The sequence below is a fragment of the Notamacropus eugenii genome, chromosome 6 (genome assembly GCF_028372415.1).
Source record: "Notamacropus eugenii isolate mMacEug1 chromosome 6, mMacEug1.pri_v2, whole genome shotgun sequence".
In the NCBI taxonomy this organism is placed as follows: domain Eukaryota; kingdom Metazoa; phylum Chordata; class Mammalia; order Diprotodontia; family Macropodidae; genus Notamacropus; species Notamacropus eugenii.
Genome location: NC_092877.1, coordinates 6513916 through 6528087, shown reverse-complemented (window position 1 = coordinate 6528087; position 14172 = coordinate 6513916). Strand labels below are relative to the sequence as shown.

Below are 14172 nucleotides of genomic sequence, written 5' to 3'. Positions count from 1 at the left end.
GCTCAAGTGCCCAAGTGATCTTCCTAAAACTCAAGTCTGGCCATGTCAGCCCTTCCCCATTCAATCAACTCCACTGGCTTCCTGTTCCCTCTAGAATAAAGTATAGAATCCTGTTTTGTAAGCCTTTATAAATGTTGATTCTTCCTATCTTTCCAGGCTACTTGTACCTAACTCCCCCCTCCATACTCTGTGACCCAGTGACAACAGCCTCCTCACACACAAAAACACTTCACCTCCAGACTCCATGCATTTTCCCTGGAACTGAAATTTCCATCACAACTGGAATTCTGTTCCTCTTCATCCTCACCTCTTACTTAGCTCCACTGGCTTGCTTCAACTCAGATCAAATCCCCCCACCTTCTATGAGAAACCTTTCCTGATCCCTCTCAAAGGCTGCCTCCCATTTGTCCTGAAGATATCGTCTATGTATGATTTTCCCCCCACTAGAATGTGACCTCCTTGAAGGGAGGGGCTGGATTTTGGGGGGTTTTTTTTGTATCCTTAGTACTTGGCACAATGACTGATTGTTGCTCTTTGGGAATGAGTCCCTGCCTGCCAGTTCCCATGCTACCATCAGGAACAGTCCAGACTGGGATACAGGAGGAAAGAAGCTCATCAGTGTCTTGTTTCCCCAACTGTTCCCAGTTGTCTTTGTTGGAATGGTCCAGTCGCCCTAGGAAGAGGGCCGAGCATGGGAACTGAGTCCCTTCCAAGAGGGGAGGGTGCATGGGGTGTTGGCTGACTGCAGGTCGCCCAGGCTCCAACTTAGACTGGGCTCTGGTCCAGCCTCTAAATCCCCTAAAGACTCTTTCCATTCCTCTTTCGTACATCCATCTCTTTTCCTCCATGCAGTGGAAAATAAGAGGAGTCTCTGGGAATGGGGTCAGGAAATTTGGTGGTCGGAAAGAATCTGAGTTGAAGCAAAGCCCGGTAAAGAAAAGGGTAAGAAGATGCTCCCAGCCTGGCCTCTGCTGGCCTCTGCCAGGGCTCAGGCCCACGCATGGCTGCCAGAGGGCAGACAAAGCCCCAGAGCTGGGAGAGTGGCTGAGGTCAGGGGAAGGGTAGATAGAGGAGAAATGGTGTGCCTTCTTTCCATAATTCTCTGTCTTGTGGGAGCTACTTTGTCTCACTTTCTAGGCAGAAAGAGAAGAAAAAGCTGCATTATACGATGAAAAACAAAAATGAAAATCCCCTGCAGAACAGTGGTGTTGAAGTCAGGGTCCTTGGCTCGAGTCTATCCTTGACTCTCTCCCTCCTTGGCCCTCAGTTTCCTCATCTGTAAACTGAGTTGGATTAATTGGCCTCTGAAGTCCCTTACTTCTCTAACTCTTATGATTCTATGACCCTGGGAAAGTCAGTTTAAATCTCTTTGGGCCTCAGTTTCCCCATCTGTAAAATGAGGGGTTTGGATTTACTGCCTGTGTGACACAGAGCAAGTCCTTTCATCCCCCCAGGACTCAGTTTTCCCATCTGTAAAATGCAGGCATTGGTCTCTAGATGGCCTCTGAGGCCTTTTCCAGCTCTAAATCTCTGACCCTGTGAGGCTAAGACCTTGCTCTAGCTCCTGGAATTACTCTGGACTTTCTTGCATCAAAGAGAACACAAAAAGCCCCATTAAACACACACACACACACACACACACACACACACACACACACACACACACACACACACACACACACACACACACACACACCCCTCATAATACCACAGGTGGTGAAACGGGTTTTCTCTTGTACAAAGCAACCCTCTGTGGGAGTCTTAGGGGAAAGTCTGTCACCTCTGCCCCCCACCCCCACCCTCAGCTCAGGTTTCTGCAGCAGCACTGCTAGGGAGTGGGGGGGAACAATGAGAGTGAACCAAAGGAAGAAGCAGGGTCTTTTCTGTTCCCCTTTGTGGAGAGAGAAGGAAACCACGGGCTGAGACCAGTGAATAATAATAGCCCGTTTGGGCGGCAGGCCTGGGAGGCCGCTTGCGCTTGCGTGGGTCTTATTCATCTCTTATACATCTAAGGAAACAAGTTCAGAGAAGCGCTCGTTACCCACTGTCCCAGAGCTAGGAGTGTTGTGGGCAAGATTTGAACTTGGGTCTCTCAGTCCAAACCCAGAGTGTTTTCCTCTATGCCATGTGTATGACTTTGACAGCTGGGATAGAATCGATTGTGTGTGTGTGTGTGTGTGTGTGTGCGTGCGCACGTGCGTGTAGGGGCAGATGTCAGCAGGGCAAGGAGAGGCCTATTCTTAATGCTTTGAATAGGACAGGTCTTTGCTCTCAATCAATCAAACCAGTAGTAAGCACCTACTGTGTGCCATCCACTAGGTCATGAAAATACAAAGACAGAAGTGAGCCATTCCCTGACCTGGAGGATTTTTTTGGGGAAACAGCAACTCCCCTATAAGAAATGTAAACTCTTGAGTTCAGGGAAATAAAGATATAAATGTACACCCCCACATGTGGACATGCATGTATATGTACAGAATGTGTAGTCGGTCAACAATGAGCGTTTATTAAGCACTTACTGTGTGCCAGGCGCTGTGCCAAATGCTGTAGACACAAAGAAAGAAGACATGGTTCTTGACTCCAAGGAGGTTAGTCTGCTGGGTAGGGGTGGGGTAGGAAGGACAATGCGTGGTGGATGATTCACATCTGAGACTTCTAACGATCCTCTTGGAAGGTGATCGCAACGGGGAGGGGCTGCCTCCCCAAGGTGCGATTTGAGGAGGGTCTTGAAGGAAGCTTGGGAAGTTAGGCTGGGGAGATCCAGAAATGCCTCCTCCAGCAGGTGAGCAGTGAAGGAAACCAGCGATTCTGAGAGGTGGAGCTGGGGACAGACACAGGGACGGCCAATGCAGACACAGAGATGGCAAGCAGAGCATCGTGGGGGCTGGATGATAGAGCACATGGAGGGAGAGAGACCATCAAGGGGAAAAGGAGCTTACAGTCTTAATTGTGAGCTAAGCTATATCCCTAAATGAACCGATGATGAATGGTATACAGACCAAGCTCTAGTTCAGGAGTCAGGGAGACCTGGGTTCAGATCCTGGCTCGGCTACTTTAAAGCTATTTAACTGTATGCAGCTCCTGAGCTCCTCATCTGTAAAATGGGAATAACTACGTTTACACTAGCTCCTTCACAGGGTTATTGAACCTCCAATAGTACAGGAATGTGGAAGGGGAAGAAGGAGAAGAAGAAGGAGCTTGAGGAAGAGGAGGAGAATTTCTTTCTCTTTTTTTAGAGCCAGCTAGGTGACAGCATGAATTGCATGCTGGATCTGCAATGAGGAACACACGAGTTCAAATCCGGACCCAGATACTGTTGTGTGACCCTTGACAAGGCACTTAACCCCCATGTGCTCCAGTTTCCTCATCTATAAAATGGAGATGATAATAATAGAATCTATCACCAAGGGATAAAATGAAATAATATTTGTAAAGTGCTTTGCAAACCTTAAAGCACCCTCTAAATGCTAGTCTGTTATTATAGCTACTAAGTGCTTTTAGAAGGCAGAGGAGAGAGGAGTCTCCATGAGTTAGGCTGGGTCAGTCAGCGAAGGTCATAGCAAGGTGGAGGTAGCATTTGGGCCCTGATGGAGACTATCTCTTCTCACTTCATGGATAGAGCCAGGGATCCCTTCAGTTTGTTTGTGTGCCTTCTCAGCCCCTTCCTATTGCAGTACTCCCACCTATGTATGGTCCCCTTGCCTACTGCCTGGTTTCCTGGGGAGCCTGACAGGCCCAATGTGGCCAGTGGTGGTGGCAGAGAGGCTTGACCCCCTCCCCTCCTGTAGGCTAAGGCTGCTCCACTACAACCCCCTGTGTTGTTTCTGGGTCTCTGGGGATGTGAAATGAGGAAGCTGAGGTTCACCCTGTGCTCATACCTGAGATATAAATAGAGAACTGAATCAAGAACATCAGGGTTAAAGGCCTGAAAGGTATTTAGACTATGGGAGGGAAGGGTGAACAGAAAAGGTAGGAAGGACGCCCATCGCTGGGGAGAGGCACCCTACTATGTGCCAGCCAGAGGGGGTAAAGAGCAGGCCGGGAATCAGGAGGAGTTACATCGAAGTCCTGCCTCTGACAAGCCCTAAGTGACCTTGGGAGGTGGTTCATTCTCTTGGTGCTCCCAGGCCTCTCTAAAACTGAGCTTGAGAGCAAGTGCTGATTCCCATTGGCAGGGGAGTTTCCTCATTGGAGGAGATCCTTATATCAGTGAGTGAGGTACTGGGCTAAAAGCCAGGGATAGAAAGACAAAATGAAATGATCTTATCCTCAAGGGCCTTGCATATTACTGGGACGGAGAGCTTAAACAAAGATAAGGAAATACAAATGAATTTTAGTGCCATGGGAGAGTGACAAGAGGAAGGAGGAGACTCCTTTAATGTAGGAAGGTTCATGGAACTGGACCTTGAAGGAGTAGGGAGTCTGAGAGTCTGGGAGGCAGGTGAAGGCCGAGGGAGCTGTCCACCCTTGTCCAGACCCTAGGAATGAAAGATAGGTTGACTTGAACTGATCCACTCTCTGTGGCTGCTTCCTCTTCAACAAGTGGGAGTGGGCTGAGCCCGAGTGAGGGGCCCCCAGTCCATTGGGCTCCACTTTATCAGTGTCTAATATGACCATGAGAAAGAAAAGCAGAAATCTTCTTTCAGTACCCTGGCTCCAGAACCGGAAAGTGTAGACACTTTTTCTGTGTAGGGCCCTGAAATCTCCCATCCAGGAGCCTCCGCTTCTTCTCTTGCTCCCTTGTGTTTCTCAAGAAGGAAAGGGACCTATGGAGTTGTTCTGCATCCTGCCAGTTTCGACTATAAACAAGGAGACCAGACCAGGTACTCACTCAGAGGAGTCCTCAGACAGGAGGGGCACCAAAACACCAGGGGAAGCCTGCTTTCTTGCAAAGCTGTGGTTCTGGAGATGGTGACCTGTCTCCCTCCCTCCCTCCTTCCCTGCAGCTTGCCTCTCAGTGACACCCATTTGCATACAGGTCTGATGCTCTTTACACGGATACATTCCTGAAAAGCTGCATATAAGTCTGGTCCTTCTTTAAATGTGATTGGAGAGCTCCCTGAATTAAATTCTTTTGGGAGGAAAATATTCACCCTCTGATTTATCATTTTAAAAAAGTAGTATTTTCATTAATCAGATTTTCTAAAAAAAAAAAAAAATGTCGTTGGGGTAGGGCTGAGGAAATCAGTCAGTCCTCTCTGCATAGCTTACTGTTTTTCATCCAGGCCTGTGATTTCCTTGATATGGGGAACTCCCAGTGTGGAAACTCCCTCCCTCCAGTTGGAAACTCATCAAATGTCCTAGGGAACATTGTCCTAGAACGTTGAAAAAGTTAAATGAATTGCCCATGATGACCCAACCCCAGAGTATCATACAGCTGTAGCCAGCAGGATGGGGAAGAAGAGATGGTACAGCCACAATTTCTGTGTGAAGATGAGTTAAAGGCATTGGAGATGTTAAGCCTGAGGAAGAGAAAATGTAAGGAGGTGATAACCATGTTGGAAAAGTCCTGGTGTGAAAGAGGGCTTAGCTTTGGTCTGCTTGGCCCCTGACGGCAGAACCGGGTGCAGTGGGTACAGGTAGAGTGAGGCAGGAAACATTTGCCAACAATTAGAGAAGACATGGGCTCCCCTGGGAGCTGGCAGCTTTTCCTTTCCTGAAACTCTTCAAAGAGGCCACATGAGTGCCTCTCAGGTACATTAGAGAAAGAGCTCTGGGAGCTCCAGAGGGGTCAGACTAGAAGGCTTCTGAAGCTTCTTCAAACTCTAGATACCCTTTAATTCTGATGTTCTAGATTAAATTCTCTTTCTATCCCCGATATGGGCATAGAGGGGGCCCCAACCCTAATTCCATGATTCTAAAATTCCATTTGGGTGACTTGTCCCCTCATGTCAGTGCTATCGTTGGTCCTTTCGCATAGATTTGAGAGTTTCGGGGCAGCGCTGTATGATGCCCGAGGGGTAAAGGCCATTCCAAGTGAGAGTCTGAGGAAGGATTTCCTGGGAGAGGAGATAATTCATCGTTTGGTGGAAAGGGATGTCTCATCTCACCTGGTGACCCTTTGTCAGTGTACATTTGGAAAGGAAGGGGCCACCTCTTTATAGCAGTGACATTTCTTCCCTCTGTATCTGAAAGTCTCCTGTGATGTCTGCTATAGTACCCACCATGAGCATTTAGGGAGGAAAAGACTTGAAGCAAGGCCTGGATTTCAGCTGATCTGACTCTCATGGCTCCTTGCCCCATCTCTCTAGGTGAAGGAGGAGATGAGCACCATGGTGAACGAACTGATTGAAACCTACGATCCTTACAACACCGAACAGAAAGTTATTCAGGACGCCTGGGATTATGTACAATCACAGGTACAGCATTAAGGGAGATGGACCAAGAACTGGGGCATCTGAACTTCATGTGCCATCTGGGCCTTTTTGATAGAGGGAACTGGGTCGTGGATGACTTGCTGTCTTGAGCCTGGGGCATGGCAGGAGATTTCCCTGGCTTCAGCAAGGGTGTCCTGGCCCTCATCTTCAGTCAACCTGAGCTGAGGAAAGCAAATGCCAGGGCAAGTCTTAAGGAAATGCATGAAATACCTTGGGTCTTGGTGGGCACTGTTGGGACCCTGTGTACTTCCCTTTACATCATGGTAGTCTACAGGTGAGTCTGTGTGCCAGCATGGGAACATAAGGACCCATGGACCTCTCCCCTTAAAAAGGAGGCAAAGACTGGAAAGAAAAGAGACATGGGGGTGAGACAAGGGGTCAGGTCCAGCTGCAGAATGAAACATATGATGTTGGGGTTTCCTAGAGTGGAAGCTGGGTTTGGTAGTTGGGTGGTGAAGATCCAATTCAGTCACTGTGTGACCCTGGGCAAGTCACTTAACCTCTCTGGCTCAGTTTCCTCAGCTAAAAAATGGGAATGATTACAGCAGCTACTCCACAGGGTTGTTGTGAGAATCAGCTGAAATTAGGTTTATAAAGTACTTTGCGAAACTTAAGGTTTTCGAGAAATTCCAATTTCTCCTACCCTGGTCCTGCCACTGATCATCTGCTTGGCTGTGGACAAATCACTTTCTCTCTCCTCTCTATTAAAATAGTGGCATTAGGTTATAGGACTCTAAGGCTGACCTTTAAATGTCTGATTCTAGAATTATCTCAGATTAGGAGTTTGCGGAGAATACTGAAGTCAGAGGATCTGGATTTGAATTCTGGCTCCCCTCTCTGTGAGACCTTGATCACAGAGCCAAAGCTAGAAGGGACCTCAGAGGCTGTCTGGTCATACTTCCCCCTCACTTGACAGATGTGAAACTAAAGCCCTTCTTTATCCTATAGATGAGGAAACTAAGACCCTCTCCTCTTATTGACGAGGAAACTAAGGCCGCTCTTTATCCTATAGATAAGGAAACGCTTATAGATGAGAAAACTGAGGGCCCCCCCTTATTTTACAGATGAGGAACCCTAAGGGCAGGAAATTTAGCAACTTCTCCCAGGTTACATAGACAGTGAATGCCCAAGGTAGGCATTGACCCCTGCCATCAATGGATTTTTTCATTGTGCCTCAGTTCATCTCTGGGCCTCAGTTTTCTCATCTAAAATGAGAAGTTTGGGTTAAATGATCTCTCCGTTCTCTCCCAGCTCTAAATCTGGAGACAGGCTGCTGTGGATTCCTTCTGTGGCTTTGGGGGAGTCTGGCAGCCTGGACCACATTTAATAGCCTTAGGGCACCCCCTGCTGGCTCCATGAGCTAATACATGCACCTCAAATGAATATCGGAATGTCTGATTGAACGAATTCTGTAGCTGACTGATCTTAGGGACTGTGTAGTCCAGTCCCTTTATTTTTACAAATGATGAAACTGGTGCCCAGAGTAGCAATGTCCAAGGTCACCCAGTGAATTAGCAGTAAACCAGTTGACAGGAACTAGCTGTCAATTGAACCTGACTTAGAAATCCAGATTTGTAAAGGGCCAGGGAGTTCATCCCTTACAGGAAACACAAATCCCCTCTACTACATGTAGCATCCTTGAAAAGTGATCATGCAGCTTTTACCTGAAATCTCCAAGTGATGGGGAGCTCACTACCGCCTGAAGCAGACGTTTAGGGAGCAGCACAGGATTTGAGAACGGTAGAGTTTGTTCCTGAAATGATGTGTGAGTGTGCAAAGTGCTTGTTTGGTCCTCACAGTGACCCTGGGTGTGTGTGTGGTCATTATCCCCATTTTAGAGATGAGGAAACCGAGGCTCAGATAAATTTCTTGATTTGTACATGTTAATAAGGATCAAGTCCAATGAAGTCCAGCCGACATCTATTCCCCTTGGCTTCCCAAAAAGCTGTTTGTAAATAGAATAGATCAGCACTGTCGTGGCTGACACAGTCATCTGCATTAATGTCCCTTCTACTCCAATCACGTTCTCTTTGGTTTCCTTCCCCAAAACATTCTTCCCAAATAAAAATGTAAGGTCGTTGAGAGAAAGGACTCATGTCCTCGGGACTTGGCACATACTAAGTGCTTAACATGTGATTTTTCATTAATTCCTCCATTCATCCATCCATTCCCTCATTTATTTAATTCATTCATTCATTCACTCATTTCATTCATTGTTCATTTATTCAAAGGTATGAGAGGACCTTGAAGTGTAAGGGAATTTATATGGTAAAATCCTGTCAAGGCAATAATGACACTTTAATTTATATTTTAAAGAATCAACCTTAAGTTGTTCAGATATCAGGTTTGCTTTCAATCTAAGTGTGCCAGTTACATAAAATTCCTTTAAAAGAAGAGGTGACGACAAAAAAGGGATAAGAAAAACTTATTATTCTTTTGTCCTTTAAATAAACTTTCTTCCATCTGTTTTGGTGGTAAATAGAACTCATCTGTACGTATCATGATAAACATTTCTTAAGTGCTTGCTGTAGGCCAGGCATCATGAGCAGCTGGGGTAGTTAGTCCTGCTGGCCTCTCTGTCAGAGTTTAGGCAAAGGTCTCTTGCCTTTGCTCCCTGTTTATAAGGCCCGGGCCTTCTCTGTGACCAGGGGTTCTTTCCAGTGTGGGAAATCCTCCCTCCCAGGGAAACTGGCTATACTTCTTCTCCTGGTGAAAGAAAGGAGATAGAGTAAGGGTTGCTGGGTGCTCACTCTTTGATTCAAAGCAAACCACAGAATCTCAGGGTTACAGCCTTAGGGGTCATCTAGTGAGGCAGTGTTATATAATTGAGAGAGAACTGGAATTAGGACCAGGGAGCTGGACCACTCATGGCTCTGTTACTACTTTTTTTCTGGGCCTCAGTTTCCTTACCTGTAAAATGAAGGAGCCGGGTTAGATCATGTCTGGGCTCCCTTCCCACTCTAGATTTTGTGACTCATCTGACAGTACCCCTAAGCTGCAAAGGTATCCTGTCCTCATGGAGTCCTCAAGGGTTGGCATTCCTTTGGTTGGCAAAGGTGCTGCCCACAGCTCTCTATGGTTGTGGAACCAACCTCCAAAATGAAATGAGCCACCATGGCGTCAGTCCCTGGGGACTGTGTTTTCCAGAGACATGTCCATAGCTCCTCACTGGAGTGGGTGGAGTTGTTACTCCTAGCCCAAGCAGAAAACTCCTCCTTTTCCCTGGGAGAGGACTCCCCTTCCCCTAAAGGATGTGATTGATGCGGTCCTGACTCTATCTTTGATGTTTGACATCATACTCACAGAAACATAGAATGGTGGAACTGGAAGGAAGGGCCTGTAGACAGAAGCGTGTCCAAGCTGGGAGGGAGCTTAGAACAGGGAATGTCAGAGTTGGGAGGGAGCCTAGAACAGGGAATGTCAGAACTAGAAAGGGACTGAGAACAGAGGATGTCAGACATAGAAGGCATCTTAGAACCGTGTCATAGCTGAGAGGAACCGTAAAACAGAATTTTAGAACTGGGAAAGGCCTGTCAGAACTAGAAGAGACCTTAGAATTAGAGCTGAGAGGTACAGGGGAACACAGAATGTCAGAGTTTGGAGGGACAGGAGAACGTAACATCAGAGAACCTCAGAATTAGAATGGAGATTGTGAGCTGGAGGGGATACGTGCCTGGCCCGAGGTCGCACAGCTTGTACATTGCAGAACCAACCTCCACTGCAGAGCCCTGGCCTCACCACGTTCCTTCTTTGTGTGTGTTGGTGACAGGTGAAATGCTGTGGCTGGACCAGCTACCTTAACTGGACAGCTAACGTCAACCTCATGAACAGCACGACAATCACCTACCCTTGTTCCTGTGGCAACGAGTCGTCCCCTGATGTGGAGGAGGAGGATTTGATCCGAAGTGGCTTCTGTACTCTCTCCAATGCTACCCAGATAAATAATGCTGGGAAATGGCCTGTTTACTCGAAGGTGGGTATAGTGTTTGAGAGTGGAGCCCTGGCGGCCTCCTCTCTGCCCTCATTCCATGCCCAAAGGGGGGGAGGGATTGAACTTTTCCAGTGTGATGGGGCTTCTTCTCCCCTTCCTCTTCCTCATCCACTGTGATGTGGCTATTTTCATCACGCAGGGTTGCATGGACAGAGTTCAGAAGTGGCTGCAGGATAATCTTGGCATCATTCTCGGAGCCTGCATTGGAGTGGCTGTCATTGAGGTTCGTTTCTCATGCCCTGACCTCCTTCAGGGATGCCCACTTGAGAGAATGTGATGGGTGGCAGAAGAAGGAGGTGGAAGTGGAATTCATGGAATCGTTCTCTGGTGTGGCCCAGGGGAAAGAACACCGCCTTTGGTGTTGCAGGTCAGAAGACCTGTTCCTACCTGTGGCACCTCCACCAAGCCCCTTCCTTTCTCTGTGGGGATTGGCCAATGGCCTCTACGGCCTCTTTTGAGTCTCTGACCCTAAAATCCTCCCTTTTGCCACTGTGGTCTGTGAGCTGTCTGCATTCACCCAGTGCCTCTGTTCTTGCTGTCCTTGGCCATTCTGACCCTGGCCCATTCCTGGGATTCCTGACTCGTTCCCACATTCCTGCTTGGCAGAGATTCTGGAGCTCACTCCTCCATGAAGAGCATGTGGCAGCAATAGGGGAAAGAATTTTGGGGTCAGAGGACCAGGGTTCAGATCCCAGCTCTCCTGTTGATTAGCTGTGTGACCTTGGGCAAATCCTTATTCCTCTCTGGGCACCATTTTCTCCTCTGTAAAATGAATGGAGAGCAGACTAAAGCCCCTCCTAGCTTGAACTCCTACACTGTCCCCACTCCCCACCACACATAGGCCCTTAATCAGCCAGTACAGCCAGTCTAAATTCATCTTGGGATAAGGTCCTGGTAGATAGCTGTGATGGGAAAGCCTCCTATGGCATCTCTGGGAAGAGCTCCTGATTGGTAGTCAGAAACCCTGAAGCCACATCCAGTTTTGTCACCAATGAATCTGATAATAGCCTTAGGAAAGTCTCTGTGAGCCTCAGTTTCCTCCTCTGTGAATTTTGAGATAATAAACCCAGCCCTGCCCTGCCTCACATATTCAGCGGGATGGCACTGATGGTAAGAAGTCTGTATGGAGGACAGGATGCAATCAGGAATTTGAATCAAATTCTGACCCTTAGGCCCAAACCAGCTTGACTGACACAGACACATTAAAAAAAAGAAACTTAGGAAAATTCCATTTCTCCCTCCAAAGCAATTTTGAATTAGAATGAAATTGATGATGCCTTACTAACTTTCAGTTGGATTTCCCTGTTGATTTCCCCTGGCTCATCATGCCAGGGAAGTGGCCCCTCCTCCCATGCCAGGGAGGTAGCCCCCCTCCCCCCAGGCTCTCTGAGGCTGCCCCAGAGGAGAGTAAGCTCCCAGCCAATCAGGAAAGCTTCGGGAATTGGGCTGGTAATGGTGAGGACCAGTCCGGCTACATTCTGAAGACTCATCAGGCTGCCCACAGGGGAGAGATTTTTGAGTGAATTCCTGGAGAAGAGAGCCTGCTTTTTATCTTTGTTTGAATCCCAAATGCTTAGCCCAATGCCAGGCATGTAGTAGGTGCTTATTCACTGACTGATGAAATTTTTGACACCTAGAACCTCCTAATTCAATTCCAAGGATCATGGGATCTTAGATCTGGAACTGGGGAAGGCTTTTGAGGCCATTGAATCCAAGCCCCTTATTTTACAGGTGAGAAAACTGAGGCCCAGGTGAAATGACTTGCTTAAGGTCCTGCAGCTTGGTAGAAAGTGTCACTAGCAGGGTTCAAAGCCAGGTCCTATGAGTCCAGATCCCTTTGCCAGATACTTGAGTCTAAACAGGGCACACATACCCTACCCCCCCAAAAGAAAAGTTAAGCTGTCAGGGGGTTGCCCTCCGTGTGGGTGAAGACCACAAATCCTTGCAGTTTTAAGGATGAACTGGAGCTGCTGCACCTTCTCAGCCAATATTTGAATGGATTTGAGTTCCAGAGGTGCTGAAATCTCCCCATGTGGTCTGACCTTGTGCTTCTGTTTCTCCAGCTCCTAGGGATGACGCTGTCCATCTGCCTGTGCCGGCATGTTCACTCAGAAGAGTACAGCAAAGTCCCCAAGTACTGAGGTGGCCCTGACTGCCTCCTGCCCCGCCCTCCTGCTGTGCAGGGATCTGGACATTCTTGCTTTCTTGGGAGCCCCCGCAGCTCCCAGCAAATCATATCCCATTCCCCTCCCTCGTTTGGTCTTCCCCCAAGTCTGGAGGCTCCAGACCCCGTCTTCTCCCTTTGTCTGGGACCCTTGGGCCCCCTGGCCTGATCCCTTCCTGTTCGGTCTGTTTTCAGAACTCTTAGACGAGTGCTTAGAAAGGTTTTGTCTTCCTGTTCTGGATGGAGATGAAGAGTCTACTTGCATCTTTTATCCCTCTGTCCCCCTTTGACCCTCAGCTCTGTCCTTTCCCATGTGCCCTTTCTCCCTTACTGCCTTTCAGGATTTTCTTATTGATTCGAAGAAATGACTTCCTTCACACTCCTAACCAGCCACAGTTTGGCATGGGCTCATCAGAAGAATGGGCAGCCCTTTCTCCTTTCCACAGGCTAGACTAGAGTCTTTTTTCCCTGGGGGGACCATAAAATAGGACTTGTGTCTAGGGGCTGCCAAAGGGCCATCTCCAGCTATCTCAGGTGTCATTCTTGGAAGGATGGGCTGACCTTTTCTCCAATATAACCCTGTTGTTAAGTTCCTGCCTGGAGGCCCAGGTTACCACCCAACACCACCTGAGTGTCCCCATAGTGCTAACTCAGCTGGAAGATGTGTCATTGGCCAAGACCCAGTAGAAATCTAATGGGAGTCCCAGCTGTGTGATCAGGGATAGGCCTTGGCAGCCAAAAAGGGTTTACCCCCCTGGTGCTGCTAAATAACAGGTCTCACCAACCTAGCATCCCAACCACAAGAATAGGAGGGAGAGGGGCCTGGCTTCAGGGAGAAATCTGCATTTCTTATATGGTCTCCAAATGCTACTATTTAGGGGGCACCTGGGAAGACAGCAATGACTGGCTATGAGTGTATACATATGTGTATGTGTGTATGGGGAGAGGGATGATGGGAGGGAGGGCAGGGTGGGAGCTGGATCCCCAAAGTAGTATGGAAACAAAATTAGCCTGAAGTTTCTATAAGTAGTAGCTTCCTGGGGAAGCAGGAAATAAATTGGCTTACTTCTCTAAGAAGCTAGGTCCCTTTTTCAGGTGGCAGCTTCCCAGAGAGGAGGCCCAGTGCCTTGAGGTGGAGGTAGGGATGGAGAAGTTCCGCCTGTACAGACCTGAGAAACTTAGAACTAGAAAAAGGTAGAGTGTTCAGAAATAAAGTGGATTTGTAACAAAGCTGATCTCAGTGGCAATGTTGTGGCATGCCCTGGAGCTTGGCCTGTAGTTTTGGATGATCCTGGAGGATCCACCCCATTGGAATTGGGTGGAATGAAGGAGTGGCTAGCTTCCTTGGAGCTTCCTTGAAGCCAGGAGATTTCTTGGATAAATGTCATTCAGCTATAACATGACAGCTTCTACCTGGGAAATGTGGAGCATGATGGAGGACCCGTACAATGGTGTAATTCCTAGAATTCCTTTGGCTCAGAACCACTGGGGGTCAGGGATGGAAGATCAGGGCCGGCCCTAGCAGCCAAAAGGCTTGTCCACATGGAGCTGCTGAAAGACAGGTAAGATGGGAGCAAATCTGGAGAGCCACCTGGCAAGGTCCCTGTAGCTTGACACAAAGGACTAGAGAGAGTCTAGAG

At 48.1% G+C, this 14172-nt stretch overlaps 1 protein-coding gene across 1 annotated transcript in view; it reads left to right on the top strand.

Annotated features, from left to right (window-relative positions):
- The window catches only part of CD82 (CD82 molecule), a 77444-nt gene extending 63682 nt beyond the window's left edge, over window positions 1–13762 (top strand). Inside the window, exons 6-9 of the mRNA XM_072618223.1 lie at window positions 6252–6359; window positions 10147–10350; window positions 10508–10591; window positions 12432–13762. Of these exons, the coding sequence (XP_072474324.1) occupies window positions 6252–6359; window positions 10147–10350; window positions 10508–10591; window positions 12432–12509 (474 nt within the window). The 3' untranslated portion in view covers window positions 12510–13762. The remainder of the gene's footprint in view (window positions 1–6251; window positions 6360–10146; window positions 10351–10507; window positions 10592–12431) is intronic.
- Window positions 13763–14172: the final 410 nt, after the last annotated feature.